Source organism: Acomys minous (assembly GCF_964271855.1).
Source record: "Acomys minous genome assembly, chromosome: 1".
NCBI lineage: Eukaryota > Metazoa > Chordata > Mammalia > Rodentia > Muridae > Acomys > Acomys minous.
The window spans coordinates 20,377,691-20,392,543 of record NC_140483.1 but is presented as its reverse complement, the minus strand read 5'-3'; the positions used below and the strand labels follow the sequence as shown (position 1 = coordinate 20,392,543).

At 45.8% G+C, this 14,853-nt stretch overlaps 1 protein-coding gene across 2 annotated transcripts in view; it reads right to left on the bottom strand.

Annotated features, from left to right (window-relative positions):
* CADM3 (cell adhesion molecule 3) overlaps window positions 1–8,430 on the bottom strand; it is a 31,103-nt gene extending 22,673 nt beyond the window's left edge. The window contains exon 1 of one of the 2 annotated variants that reach the window (XM_084770270.1): window positions 8,169–8,430. In XM_084770270.1, the coding sequence (XP_084626396.1) occupies window positions 8,169–8,250 (82 nt within the window). In that variant the 5' untranslated portion in view covers window positions 8,251–8,430. The remainder of the gene's footprint in view (window positions 1–8,168) is intronic. The other variant, XM_084770269.1, reaches the window with a different exon arrangement.
* Window positions 8,431–14,853: the final 6,423 nt, after the last annotated feature.

Below are 14,853 nucleotides of genomic sequence, written 5' to 3'. Positions count from 1 at the left end.
GTGTCTCAGGTTTCCTATGGTTATGTCTCTTCTTTGCTCCCTAAGATGCTTGCATTTCCAATGTGGTCATCCTTTTTCTCTCCTTCAGCACGTGTCCTTCAACACACTAGGATTCTCATTATTCATATGCCTTTAAAAAAATTTTTCTGATGCAGATACACAGCTTTTATTATGACCCAGATTCAGAGCCCCTTTTGCATGTTCATATTAATCAGAACCCCTTACTTCCAGAAAACCATATGGCTTAACCTCAGAGCTTCCCCCCCAAAGCAGAATTTAGTCTTTTTCTTCTGCTCAAACTCCCCAGGAAAGGGCCAGAATCCTCTCCTCCCCGGGGCTGAGGCTCAGTCCATCTGTCACTGACATTGGACTCCAGGGCTTGGAAACCAGAAAAGGCTTGGCATTAGCAGCAGTTGAGGATAAATGAAAACACAGGAGGCTCGGGGGCTTAGCAGTGGTGTGTTTTATATTTGTGTGAGATTATAGGGTGCAAGTTGGAGGGGGAACATATACTGTGGCCTTGGATAGATGTCAATATTGAGAAGTGTAAGAACTAGTGAGCACCACGGTCTCGCTGTACTTTTGCATTTGCAGAGTAACAAATGGTTAGGAGCAGATGGTAAAATTGGCCCTTCATTTCATAATGGAAGAACTTGGCCTCAGGCTCTTTAAAGGGTTGTGATGATACATTCCATGTTACCTGTCACTGGTGCACTTAGAGCTTTTCTGGGTTTATAAAGGGTATCAGATATTGAAATCAGAGCTCCATAAACAAACTCACATTTGTGAGCTTTTTTAACCTGGGTGAAGCTTTGGCTGGAACGCAAAGAGCCGAGCCATAGAAGGTAAAGTAAATGAATGGACACGTGAGATAGGACCCTGCCTAGTCTCAATATCACCTGATATTTAAAGTACTAGCTGTCCGTCCTACTTTGCTATTATCTGAGACAATAATGAAAACAAGGGAGAGGGGGTAGAGGTCAACTTATAGATGAGTAGCTGGGACACAGACTTCCATCACATTTTCTTTTCCCCAGGGCAAGGTGATTCTCCTCACCTTCTTGACCCTGAACTAGAAGCAAATGAGCTAAAGGTGCTTATAATTAGCAATCAATATACAATTAGTATAAGTCTAGCTGGGGAAGAGAAGAATAAGTCTTTTGCGAACGCCATCTTTTGGTTCTTAAAAAAATATAGCTTTGTTATTCTCCTGGACACCTTCCCAGATGCAAGATTTCACACAGAGGGCTGAAGGACATATTGAACACAGTTAGAATCTCTGCATTTGAATCCTTCTTGAAACGGCTCTGCTCTTCAGTGGAGGGGGGCTCAAGGAAATGAGTGGGTGCCAGGTACTCCAGATGTTGCTTTAATCCCAATCCTATCTTCTAGAAGGCTCTCTCATAAAGATACATAATTTACATTACCTGCCCTTGACAAATGAAGCTTCTTCTTGCTTCAAGTGAGCAAATGAAGGTGGCACCCTCAAAATTCATCCTGGCATTCTGCTTTCTTACCTACACACATTCTCTAGGTGCTCCTGTGTAGAAATTGACATGAGGAAGTTTAGATTCAGGGGAAGGGGAGCTTGTCCTGATCTGATGTAATATGATGCACACACTGGCTAGGTGTCACTTGATGACATCAGACTATTGGCAGATGTGTAGCAGAGTCCACTTTAAAGGCACATCTACTGAAATTTGGCTAAGGGCATTAACCAGGATGAGAATTTTATGTTTAAGGCAAATTTCCTCCATTAACGATTGCTATAAAAGTGGAAGAAATGAATCGGGGCTCTGATATTTAGTTTCTATGCCTCTTATATGTTGGGGTCCTCTATTATCTAGTTTTTAAAACATTTTATTTCATATCAAGTGTGCATTGCTGAGGTAGAGGGCAGAAGGAAAGCAAGCATTGCAGCAGGGTAAGTGGAGCGAGCATCACATTCAGGGTGCTGTTGGGAGCTGCGTGCTTATTACTGAGAGCTCATTCCACCCTCCATATCATAAAGGAGCAATACAGTCCCAATCTGAAACACAACATGTGCATTTCTTGCTTAAGCTATGATTCCAGCTACCATAAGCCATGCAGTTACTTTAAGGCCATCTGAGGACACTGGAGACCCCAGTTTCCTGAACATCTATAACCTGATAGCTGCTTTTCTGCTTCCTTTCCTACAGTTGGGGGGGGGACTCACCGTATTCCTGTATCAGGGTTTGGTCTCCCCCTTTTAAAACATAAGTGCCACACGTGGCATGTCTCTTACAGGGCTGGCGGTGGGGAGTGGGGAGTTCAGCCAGTTCTGTGGACTGCTTTGCCAGAGAGCGGATATTACAGAGCAAGAGGCAGAGCAGGACCATGGAGAGCAACAAGAAGTGCCTGGCGTGTCACCGTGAGGGTCCAGCACCATGGAGAGCTCAGAACACAGGTAGTGGTTTTTTTTTTTTTGAAAGAGGACTTGGAACTTGGCAGCACAAATTAAGGTAGCCAGCTCTGGTGCCCACAGAACTTAAAACTGAGCTTCCGTAAGCCTTGTGCTGAATGATTTTTTTTTTTTGAGGAACTTCCTTTGAGTCTGTTGGATACACCCAAAAGATTGTGAGGAGCACTACCAGACTTTATATGTGATCGCCAGCCAAACTGCCTAAGTGTTAGTGGTGATGGAAGAGGTTTCAGCTCGCTACAAATTCTTAAAAATATAATTAAATTATTGTCTAATGAAGGAAATAACAAATAGTTCCAGTGATATCCTACTCCAAGAAACATCAGGATCCAAGGAAGCCAAGATGTGTATAAGCATCAGATCAGTTATATGGCATACCCAAAAGTCTTGATAACACCCAACTTTCTGTAAGTAGTCAATACTTGATGATACAAGGAGAAGAGGTATGGGACTGAACTTTTTATGAAGAGTGGTGTCGGGCTGGAGAGATGGCTCAGGGGTTAAGAGCACTGGCTGTTCTTCCAGAGGTCCTGAGTTCAATTCCCAGCAACCACATGGTGGCTCATAACCATCTATAATAAAATCTGGTGCCCTGTTCTGGCCTGCAGTTGCACACGCAGACACAACATTGTATACATAATAAATAAATCTTTAAAAAAAAAAAAGAGTGGTGTCACGAGGGCTCAAGCCCTCTGTTTTACTGGAGAAATCTAGTCACTGACTTTTATACTTAAGGTAATTTTGGAAAATTGATATATGTGTCTTTAATATTTGCTGGTTCAATGGTAAATATGTAACTTTAATGAGCCACTATGTGTAAAAAAAAATCTCAACAGATGTATATGTTCCATTCCTGAGAGGTTGGTTTTCAGGACTAGAATGGATGGACCTCCTTGCCACATTCAACAGTGCTGGATTGGAGTTTTACTTGAACAGTTGTAAAAGCCTGGACTTCAGCTGCTTCTGACCTTATAAAGAACCATCACTATTTCTCATCCTGGAAGCAGTGATGGGTCTTTGCCCTGGAGACATAGTCTTTTAAATTTTATAATGAAATAGACTGTTTGTCCTTAATATGGCTGTGTTCTTAGATGCTTGACTCTTTTCCTAGTGGCTGGCCAGTCTGCCCCCCTCCTCTCTCTCTCTTCCTTCCTCCTTCCTTCTTCCTTCCCTCCCTCCCATCTCCTTTTCTTCCTCCCTCCCTCACTCCATCTTGGAAGTGTTTCTTTGGGGATTTCTACTCTCACAGCCTATGTGTGGACCTCTAGGACATGACCCCATACAGGAAATGAAATGTTTCAGTATACTGGCCTGTAGCCAGTGGTTAAACAGGAAGCACTAGACTCTAACATTGAGAAGAAAATATCTTGGGCTTGGGTAGAGAGTGGTGGTAGAGAGCTCATCTAGCATTCATGAGTCTACAGGTTAAATCCCCAGAACTATAGAGGGGAAAAAAAAGATATAATTACTCCACTATTCTAATACTCTGGATTTTCCATTCAGCAAGAAGCTAGCTGCTTGAAGGAGAATCAGGAGCCTAGACTGCCATCCTTAGATGACGTTCTTTTACTGAGGCTCAGATGACAAAAAAGGAATTGTGGAGCCAGTAGGCAGCTCCACTGGAGTAGGAAACAGTGAGGAATGTGACTAGGCACAGCCCCAAGGGTTTTCTTTCTCTGACAACTGTGAAGTTTTTTTCCCCCAAGCACATGACTTAAGAAAAAGCAGCTTTAAACACAATTCTACATACTAGATGCAAAAAAGCACAGTGAGCAAAAGCAAGAAATGCATAAATCCAATCTAAGGATTCACAGAGCAATGGCATCATGTCCCGTTTGCTATCTCAAAATGACCAGAACACCAAAGAGATGCCATCTGTGGAGTTTTATGGCTGCAGAACCATGATTCACCCTCTTCAAATGGATGCTGAATATCTCGAACATGTCACTTGAAATCAGACTAGGTCTTTCTTCTTTCCTTAGTTCAAGAGGACAGAGAGAAAGCCTATGTGCGGTCTCCTGGCTCAGCTGAATTTCAGTGGAGGGCAAAGAACTTCAGACTGTAGCAAAACCCAGGTGTAGCCTCAAGAATACAAAGAAGCCAACAATGGCTACAGGTTTTAATTTCAGTGATTTTCCTGTGCTTTATTTAATTGTTGAGATACAAGGGTCCTAGGGAAAAATTATCAAAACCAACAGTGCCACCTAGGTCATGACAGAACGTCAGACAGGAAACTTAGCCATAATTTCTGGGTAGCCACTTGATAACCTATTGTAGACAGAGTGGATGCTCACTGAATTAACTAAATGCTGTCATTCCAGTGGCTCTCTGGTGGCCTCAACTTCCTTGTGTCAGATGATGTGCAAATCTTAAGGGAGTGTATGTCCTTCCCAAGAGTTACAGCTGGAACTAAGATGACAACAGAAATAAAAACAGAACCCTCCAAGCTATAAGAAGGAACAGAAACTCAATGGAGTAAGATCTGCCAAGCAGATCCGTGGGCAGCACCACAGAGAATGCTGGGTTTCTCTGGCACATCGGGCATGATCTCCACACTGGGCACCTAGCCAGGGGGCTGCAGAATGCATGGCAGTGGACAGAAGGTCATTGGGAAGGAAAAGATATGCGTGTGTGGGCCAGTTAAAAAATACAAGGTTAAGTTGCTATAACCTGGGTTATAGGCAAAGCAAGGGTTGTCTTCCATCCACTGGGTTCAGTCATTGTGCTGAAAATAACCCAGGAGCGAGGAACACTACGAAGGCTGGTCACAATGCCAAATGCCAAGCTGCTCACCAGAGACATGACCACAGGGTACATTAAGTTCACAGGCCTTGTGTTTCTCAAGCCAGAGCCAACTTCTGCCAGTACTAGTGGAGAAAGACCAGAAGGGAGGGCAGGTGGCAAATCCCTAAGCTTGTGGCCACAGAACTAATGACCAGGTTCAGATAGCATTTGCTGGCCCTGCTTTCTTCCAGCTTCTCAATCCGTGCTTATCTTTATGAGCCTGAAATATTTATGCTTGTCCCCAAGGGAGCTTTACACCTCAAAAAGTAGATTGAGCTTGTTTTCCCTTCTTTCCAAATGGAACTTGCCTCTCAATGATAGCATCCTTGATCTAAGCATCAGCATGCTGGGTTATTTGGTCCTTAAATCTCTGGTGGCCTCAACCTCTCTCTTGGTTTGAGCGAAACGTTACAGGCTGAGTGATGTTATCACCTAGCACCCTGCTCAGGAGCCCCATGGGAACTCAGGAATATTAGGCACACCTGCACGATGCTTGTCAGAATGGCCTTCAGCAATGCCATCCATGAGTACAAAACCTATGCACTTATTTCCCGCCATTGGAGCTCACCCTCTTAGACTCACAAACCAAGGGTCAGAGTTAACTTAACAGACCTATCTGGTGGTTATATCTCAAACATCTGTGCATGCTGACATTTTGCACTCTACACAGATTATTCTTTGAAAAGGATTTTTCTTTGGAAGGGGTGTCCGGAATCCCATCCTCTCTTTCTGACTCATTCTCTTCAATCCCTCATACAAAAGTTACTTCTTTCCCCGTCTTTCCTCTAAGCATCTGCTCTAACTGTAGTTCTAAGATGAGAGTGGAGCAACTCCCGTTCTCCCAACTTTAAGCTCAGATAGGGGCTGGGCTCTCAAGTTGAAGGCATGCATTGGTGAAGGAAGACTTGGTCACTGAACAGGTTTGCCCTAGCCTCTGCCATTTGCATTCTGGAAGTGAGAAGTCTGAAGCTTGCTGTCATGATCGTCTTTTTCTCTTCAGGTCTGAGGTTGGCACCTTAGTCCCCATTGCCAATGGACTATACTTTGGGCACTTGCTTCCTTTGATTGAGCTCTCAGTATGGGGAAGCCAGCGACTGCACTGAAAGTCAAGGCCTTGTAGGAGAGTCATTACTGAGGCACAAACAGCTTCCATCCTGTCTTTGCCTTGCACTAAGCCCACTGTCCCCCAGGGCTGCTCATCTCCTCTGTGAGTAGGGTCATCAGGGCAGCCCTCTGGGGAAGGGGATTCCTTGCACAAGAGAAGGGACTGCCATCTCTGTGGTGACAGTAGGAACTCCCTTTTGGGAGTTTGGGGAGAAGAGAGTGGAAGGAGCCATCCAACCAACTGTAGAGAGTGGATCCCCAGGGTCCCCACAGTAGGAAAAGCTTCTCTTTACTGGGATAGAGACAGGGTAAGGGGAGGAGGTCAGGCAAGGTGGAGCTATTATTTCTCCAGCACCCTGGCTCACAGCCGGCTTTCCTCAGATGTAATTCTCTACATCATCCTCCCCAGTTCCAACCCCTCCCCTCTCCACCCCGCCCCGCCCTGTGCCCATCCCTGCTGGCCAGTGGGTCCATCGCCCGGGAACCGCCTCCCCTTTCTCCTCCCCTGCGGTTCTTTCTGGGATTTTTTTTTTCTTTTCCGTTGGCATCTGGCCGGGCATAGCCACCACCCTCCCTCTACTCTCCCCACTTCCCCTGGCTCCGCAGAGGTCCCGTTCCCTTTCCCCTCCCCCACCCAGCCCACCTCTGACAGGCCAAGAGGGAGAGAGCTGAGGAGGAGGATGCATTCCTTTAGTCCCTCCGCTGCCAGCTCTCCCTCCTCCGGGAACCTGAGGCTCTGAGCTGGGAAACCCTTCTTCCTATCTCTCTACACAGTTCTTCAAGGCACCCCATTAACCACCAGCAGCCTTTAAGAAGGCTGAGGTGGCCCCACAGCGCTGACCTACATAGCCTGGCCTAGGGCGGGAGGGGCTCTTCCCCAAGTCCCCTCTCCCCTGGCCCCGCCTCCTTTCTTCACCCCTAGTCTCTTCCTTCACCTCTTTACCTTTACAAACCCAAGAAGGGTTGAGGTGCAGGCTGGGGCAAAGGAGGCTTATCCGATACCCCACCCTAAATTTGGAGAAATTGATGTTCAGCCCAGGAAAGCTTTGGTTTTCCCATACATCCTTCTCCTCAAATATCTTGCTCTCTCCTTTTGCTGCCCCGCACCCAAGTATGTTTCTTTTCCTATATTTTACCACCACCAGGACTAGAGCCAAACCGCCCCCCCCACCTCCGCCCTGTGTTGTTGTTTTGCTTCAAGGAGAAGCCCCCTCTCCTTTGCCCACGCCCCCCTCGACAGCCTCACCCAGGCCCTCTTCCCTGCCCACTCAGAGCTCCGCGGCGGGTGGGGGACGCGCGGGGGAGCAGAAATGTTTGCATACAGCAGTTTGGGGGATCGTTCTGGCCACCCAACCCCTACAGACATACATACACAAACACCCAACACACGCCCTGACTGAAACAGCGACAAATCTCACTCCGCCCCCAACACACACTGACACAGACATACACACAGACTCTGACACAGAAACGCAGCACCAGACACCAACATAGACGCGCACACCCAGACACACACGGACATCAACACACCCAGACCCCGGCTGCTCAAAATAGACAGACACCCCCCCCGCACCCCCTCCCCGAGATCCAGACCCCTGCTGCACAAGCAGACACACACAGTCGGCCGTGTACACGGGAGGGTGCACACGCCGGCACACCCCACGGTCCTCAGAGACAGCGATGCTCAGAGACAGACACAAGGGTATTCCAAGAGGCTGGTGTCTTGAACCCTCGCTTCCAAACAAAGCCAACAGGCTCCCAGCGTCCGACTCCCAATTCGAACCCCCATCTCAGGGCACTGGCCACCTCCCCTGGCGCCGCCCCCTCCCTCACTCACCGTCCTGGGAAAGATTGGCCCCGCCGGGCGCCCAGGAGCAGGCGAGGAGCAGGAGCAGGGGCAGGGCGGAAGGGGCCCCCATCACGCTTCCTGGCCGCCTCCCTGGCTGGGCGCTGGCGAGCCTGGATCTCCTGGGACTGGGGACAGGAGCACTGGGTAGACCGCGTCGCTGTCCAAAAGGGCGCCCCCGGAGCGGCTTCCGAGCCCGGGGCCGAGGCGGTTACCGGGAGGGAGCCGGCGCTGCTGCAGTCGCCGGGATTAAATAGGGCGCTCGGAGCAAACCATTCGGTTGGAGGTGGAGGGGGGGTGACGGGGGGCTGGGCTGGTGGCGGGGGGGGGGGCCTGGATGCCGCATTCCCTACTCCCCCCGCCTCTCACACCCCCTCCACGCTTTTGTGGTGCCTTCCATCTTCTCCCCCGGGAGCTCCTCCAGCATCACTCGGGTGTGGAGCAAGGGGAGGGAGCTGGCTCAGCACTGGGACCCCATGCTCACCCCTCTTAGTCTTGGGGTGGAGAGAGGGGAGGTGGGTAGGGCGGTGGGCCAGCTGGCGAGAGAGTCCACTGCAGGCCTGGGCAAGGGCGTGCCCATTAGCTTGAGATCCTCCAGCCCCGCCTTCTCCTTAGGCAGTCGGGATCCCCAAAGCTAGGGCACCCCTGTCAGCAGTGTGACCAAGGATGCCTCCCCAGGATACCTAATTACTCAAGCCATTCTCCTAAGCATTAGCATCCTTAGTTCCTTTTACTCTAGAGCTCTACTTATCTGTCCAGCAACAATTTGTGGCTCCGGCAACCTCCTGTGCAAAGCAGATCCTAGGAGGCTGCGGGACCCAGTCTCCCTTAAGCCTTCTTCAAACACTTTATCCCAGACACTAAACCAAGAAAAGTATCCAGCGAAGTCACTTGGTATTTTCCTCCTTGATGCTCTGCCTTGGACCCCTTTACCCACAGCTAGCCCCTTTATACCTTTCTCCTCAATCTTACAGAGGTTCTTATCTTCTCAGTTTTTAGCTAGGAAGCATCCAGGGTGAAAGCCAGACCCACAGACCCTCTTACACACCAAGAAACTGTGTGTGGACATGCAGCTCTGGTCCCGAGGCTAGAGAGAAGATGGATGAGAAAGACTGTTTGCACTTGCTCTCACTTGAGAGTCCCACACCCAGTCCCTAGTGTTTGCTGTTCTTTGAGGTAATCTCTGGATGAGTTTAGGTACGTTTCAGGAGAAGATCTTTCTGGGTTAGTTCTGTTGAAGTTTAGCTTTGGAGAATAAATTTCTAAGTTTTAGAATCCCAAAACTCAGGGAACTTCGGGTATGTTAAGAGTTCTTAGAAAATACCCGATCAGACTCAAAGGAAGTTAGCAGATGTAAGCCAGGTTTTATATCCACTTAGAAGACACAGCACTGGCTGTGGCATAGAAGAGTGCTTTATTCTACAAGTGGGATGTTGGTAGCTCTAATAATGCCTCCAGTCCATTTCCTATGCTGGTCTTTAAGGTTTGGGTAATCTTTCCTTGCCTATGTCAAGGTTTCTTAACTCTTGATGGTGATGTAGTTAATGCCTCTGTCATCTAAGAACCTGAGGACAGCCTGCAGAACATACTCCATAACCCATAAAGCCTCATCTAAGTGACAGACAGTGATGCCAGGGCTGAGAGAATACTGTCAGGGAACCCCTGCAGGCTGGTCTGGGTCTGCTCAGATATTTTTCACTCACTGTTTCTGGAGTTTAACATTTCTCGAGAAGAAATTGGCTTGCCTCTTGGACATTTCTTCACTGTCTGGATGGCTATTGTTTCTTCCTAGACGATATTGAACAAGGTCTGGTTTGACCTGTCTTGGTGACACCAAATCATTTTGCCTCCCTGAGACCTCTCTATCTTGAAACCTGAGCAGTGAAGATGGAGCGAAGTACATTGCAGAAATATGGAGATGTAGATGTAAGGGAGGGAGGAGCCTGGACAGGGTTAGTGGAGATTGTAGGAAAGTTAGACTTTTTAATGGAGGTGGGACCGGGTTGGTATGAAGTTAATTAGGATAAGAAAAATAAGTGTGGTAAAACAATACAAAACCCAACAACAAAACAAAACCAAGGAAAACAAACTATCAGCCTTGGTGGGAAGGACCGGGTTTGTCTAGTAAAAGGCTCTTGATGGATACAGAGTATTATATTAGAGCTAGAAGAAACATTAGCTTTAGCCATAATCTAAGCAGGATTTAGATAGGACAGGGTGAGGGGCGTGTGGAGGTGAATTAGGTGGGGGTAGGCAGGATGTAGGATTAAGTCCCAAGGTCCTCTAATTAACCATCTTTTCCATCTGCTGCATCACAGGATCCCCCTTCTGCCTGTCCTTAATTCTCTGTTGACTGCAGCTCAGGCCCCGCCCTCTCCTGTAACTGAAGGGACGGTTACCAGGGATGGGAGGGAAGAAGTAGAGCTGTTTTGGAAAGACAGTATTAAGGCTAGCAAATGAGACCCTGGGATGCTCTTTTCCTACTGGCTCCTCTTCCCTTTAGGGCATTGTTAGCATGAGTTCGGCAGCCCTTTAGGTCTTGGTAGTATGAAGGTGCCGCCGTTGGTTTTTAAAATTATGGGATAAAAACGTGTTAGAGCTGTGAAGGACCTTCAGGATCATCCCTTTAAATAGGGTCTTTGTTGAACAGATGAGGAAAATGGATCTCAGAAGCCAAGTAGCTTTCTGCATTTCAACAGCTAACTAGTAAAGGCTAACAGGACCGGATGAGGGACAGATAGTAAGTACCCTTTGGAGGCAGGAAGAATGAGGAGACTCCGACCCAGTAATTGAGAGCAATGTGTCTAATTTGAAGAGTTCTCATGCCTCAGAGACCTTACAGAGTGTTTCTCCTACACGGTGTACATTCAATTTGGAAGAACTCATTCCCCCAACTCTTCTACTACCCTGTCTGCTTTTGCTCCCTGTATCTTACAAACATGGTCTTTTCTTTTTCTTTTTCTTTTTTCTTTTTAAGGAAAAGGGCTTTTAAAAAAAGTCTGACCTACACTGATTATCCCTCATAAAAATAGGTAGGATGTAAGTATCTATGCTGCATTGTGATCTCTATGGTTACTCGACACTTGAAAACGCTGTGACATAGAATTTGCGTTTCCCAGAGACTTGCACAAGGCCTGAGGTGGGTTGCCTGTGGGATTGCAGAGCTGGCAGCTACAGCAAGACTTGGGAGGAGCCAAGAAGGGGGAGTGGAGAGAGGGAGAGGGCAAGCACGGCCTCCTGCATGCCCCTGTCCACTCAGCAACAGCTTGGGTATCTGGGGGTGTGGAATGTGATACTGGCACTGAGGCTGGGCTAGACACAGCTGTGTGGGCCCTGGGCATTCTTTCCCCACGCAGCAGCTTCTGCTCTAAGGGGAAAGAAAAGGAACTCAGCTTGTAGAGGGCGAGTTTTACATATTCCTCTGGGAGGGATCAGCAGCACCTAGAAGGAAAAGATGTGATTCAGTGGCCATTCAGTCCCCTCCTCACTCGCTAACCTTTCTCCGCTCTGTGACTTAGTTGACTCCATGTAGATTCCCACCCTGCTTTCCATCTTTAAGTTTCCACGCAACTAAACCAGTACTTGGCAATACCACCCTTTGCTTCTATTATCCAGTTTTAATTAACACCACCCTTAATAACAACCTCAGTAAGAATTTTAATTCTAACTTTAATTGAATTCTAATTTTAATCCTAACCCTTATCTATTAGTGATTCTAGCCACCAGCCCTAATAGCAGCCTCAACTTAATGATCAGTTTTAACCAGCATCTTCTTTCTAACCAGGTTTGAGCTGGCAACTAGGAAAGCAACTTGCACATGATAAAAAAAAAAAAAGTCACAGGTCCCATGAACTGAGAAGCTATCATTTACCAGCCTTCATGCTGAGTGCTTTATATGCACACTATCTCATATGCATACCACGAAGCTACCTAGTGTGGTTGATTTTATTATTTCCTTTACCAGTGCAAAACAGGGTGTAACACAATTATATTTGGAATTAGTGGATCCACAACCAGGTCGGCTTGGTCTGTGATCTTGTGCTCACCTCCTCTCTGCCAACAAATAATTCTGACCAACCTCCTAAGATTCTAACTAGTACCCACTGGCATGATCTACATACCATTGCTCCTTTTGTGTCCATTTTAAATAAGTAACAGTACAAATCAGAGATCGAGCAACTTACAAGATCCCCACATACGTCCTTGCCCACGACAGTATCGGTACATTGAAAGATTAAAGCAATTTATTGATAAAGTTAAAATATTCGGACTATAGAAAGAAACTAACTGCAGAGAAAAACCTCCTCGCCTTCGCCTTCTCAGAGTAGCCATATTGCACAACCCCAGGGGGCATCGTTCTAATTGGAGTTGTGTAACGCGGCAGCACTGCCTCCCACAGCTTTCCAGGCAAGCCGATAAAGTCAAGGTAAATATCTACCAAATTAAATTGCCTCGTGTATGCGTATGGCTTACGCATGACAATCACTGGACACTTTGAATTTATAATTAGCAATAACTGTTAAGGGCCAGACTCTCAGCTAAATTCCTTACATTTATTGCACATTCTAATATTCACCAGTCCTCTGTGCAGCATCCATCACCTCTCCATTACAGATGAGGACAATGGGGCCTGAAGAAGCCCCGCTTGCACAGTGATGGGGGATGACACATTCAGGCCTCAAAGTCTACATTCTTAACTTTGTGCTTAGCCAGAAAAGCTGCTCAGCGCTTGGCTCTGAAGGTCATGTGAGCTCAGTTCTTAATGTCAGAGAAGTGGGGTTGCCTGACAGTAGACAAGAACATGACCTATGAGGCTGTCGATGGACTCAGATTGATACAATGTGAGGAAGAAGGGATCTGGATAACTAAATTACAGGGGGAAATGAGTAGAAGGAGAGAGAGCAGAGGGGAAATAGAACAAATACGAGCAGAGACTGGGGAAATTGTTTTGTGATAAATCCAAGCAAAAATAAAATCATATAATAAATATGTGTGTCACCATTGCTCCAGCTACAGGCTGATTGATGTATCTTAGAAAGACAGTAGACATGTATAATCATCTGTGAATAAAAATGCACATTTTCCGTTACATGGGGATTGGTAGCCTCTCCAGTGAAACATTTCCACGTTGCTCACCTTGATTCTGTGTTCCAGCAATATCGAGATGCTTGTAATTTCCCAAACACCCTTTGTTGTTTCATGCCTCAGTATCTTTGCACATACTGCTTTCTATACCTGGATTGCTCATCTCATCAAGCCTGATGAAATTGTGTTTATCCACCCAAACTTTGATTAGGTGCTACCACCTGTGTAAAGCCTTCCACCTGAGGGTAATCTGGTCTGTCTGGGTGCTACCATTGTATAAAATATATATCTCAACTACTACAATTCTCTCACTGTGTTGCAATGATTTTGTAGGAATTTTTTTTCTTTAACTGTGAACTCATTGAGGGCAGGAATGATATTTCATGAATCTCATTATTCCCAGTGTAAAAACTAAAAGAATAGCAATTTTACTTAACTCGAGACTAAGCCTAATGGCAAAGTTATAAACATAAGCTCAAAACATTTTCTACATTAAGCATATAATACATATAACCATAATTCACTGGCATATTCCATGCAGGCATGTACGCATTAAGTTATATGGATATTCCACTTATTAACTAACATGGCTGATCCTAATATACATGCACAAAAGATTCTATATTTAAGATACATTTTATAAGCAATATAACTGACTTTAAAGCATGCTACCTACATGACTATGTATGTATGTATGTATGTATCTATGTATGTATGTTTGAGAGCATGTATGTACCTATCTGCCTATGTATTATCTGTCTGTCTATTATCTGTCTTTGCTGGTGTTCTAATCCAGAGACTTGAGCCTGCTAATCTTGCCTTCTATTACTGAGCTGCATATCTTTTTGCATGTTACTTTTGTTCCTGTTGCTGTAGTTGTGGAAAACGCTCATACTTCAAATATCATTTGTAATTTGGACAAGTATTTTTAAGGATTTACACTTTGTATATAAGTTGGTGGTCGTTGACTGATGTATCTCTTGCTTCCTTAGGGAACTTCCCAAAGAGACATTCTCGAGCATTTTTGAACAGTTACATTCTTTTGCGTTTGTAAATATAGACCAAATCAAACAAGAGTGTTTATAAGCATACTTGGTGAACAAACATGTCCAGGCAGTGTAAGAACATACTATGTCTGTCCAGATATGAACCCCACTTCCTAATCATTCCTTGTTTTGTTCATAGCTTCTTGGGGGATTTCTACATGGTGAACAGTACTGTTGAAGGTGGTTGGTTATTTTGTTATTGCCCATTAAGAAATTATATAAACAATAACTTTAACTAATTAATTATTTATTTTTGAAACTGTGTCTCAAGCAGCCCAGTCTGGCCTCTAACATTCTTCTGTATCTGAAAATGACCTTGAACTCCCGATTCTCCTGGCTTTAAGTCTCAAGTGCCAAGATTGCAGGAGTTTAATGGTATAGCTAGATATTTTTTTTAATTACGGATTGATTTTTTTTTTTATCCCGTTTCCAAGCCCCATTCCAGTTTTGAATGATATTTGTCTGTGAGGAATAATGCAAGAGTCAAGGGTAGGTTACTATTTGGGGGCACCAAGAATTGGTAGCCAAGGCTATTCTAACAGAAA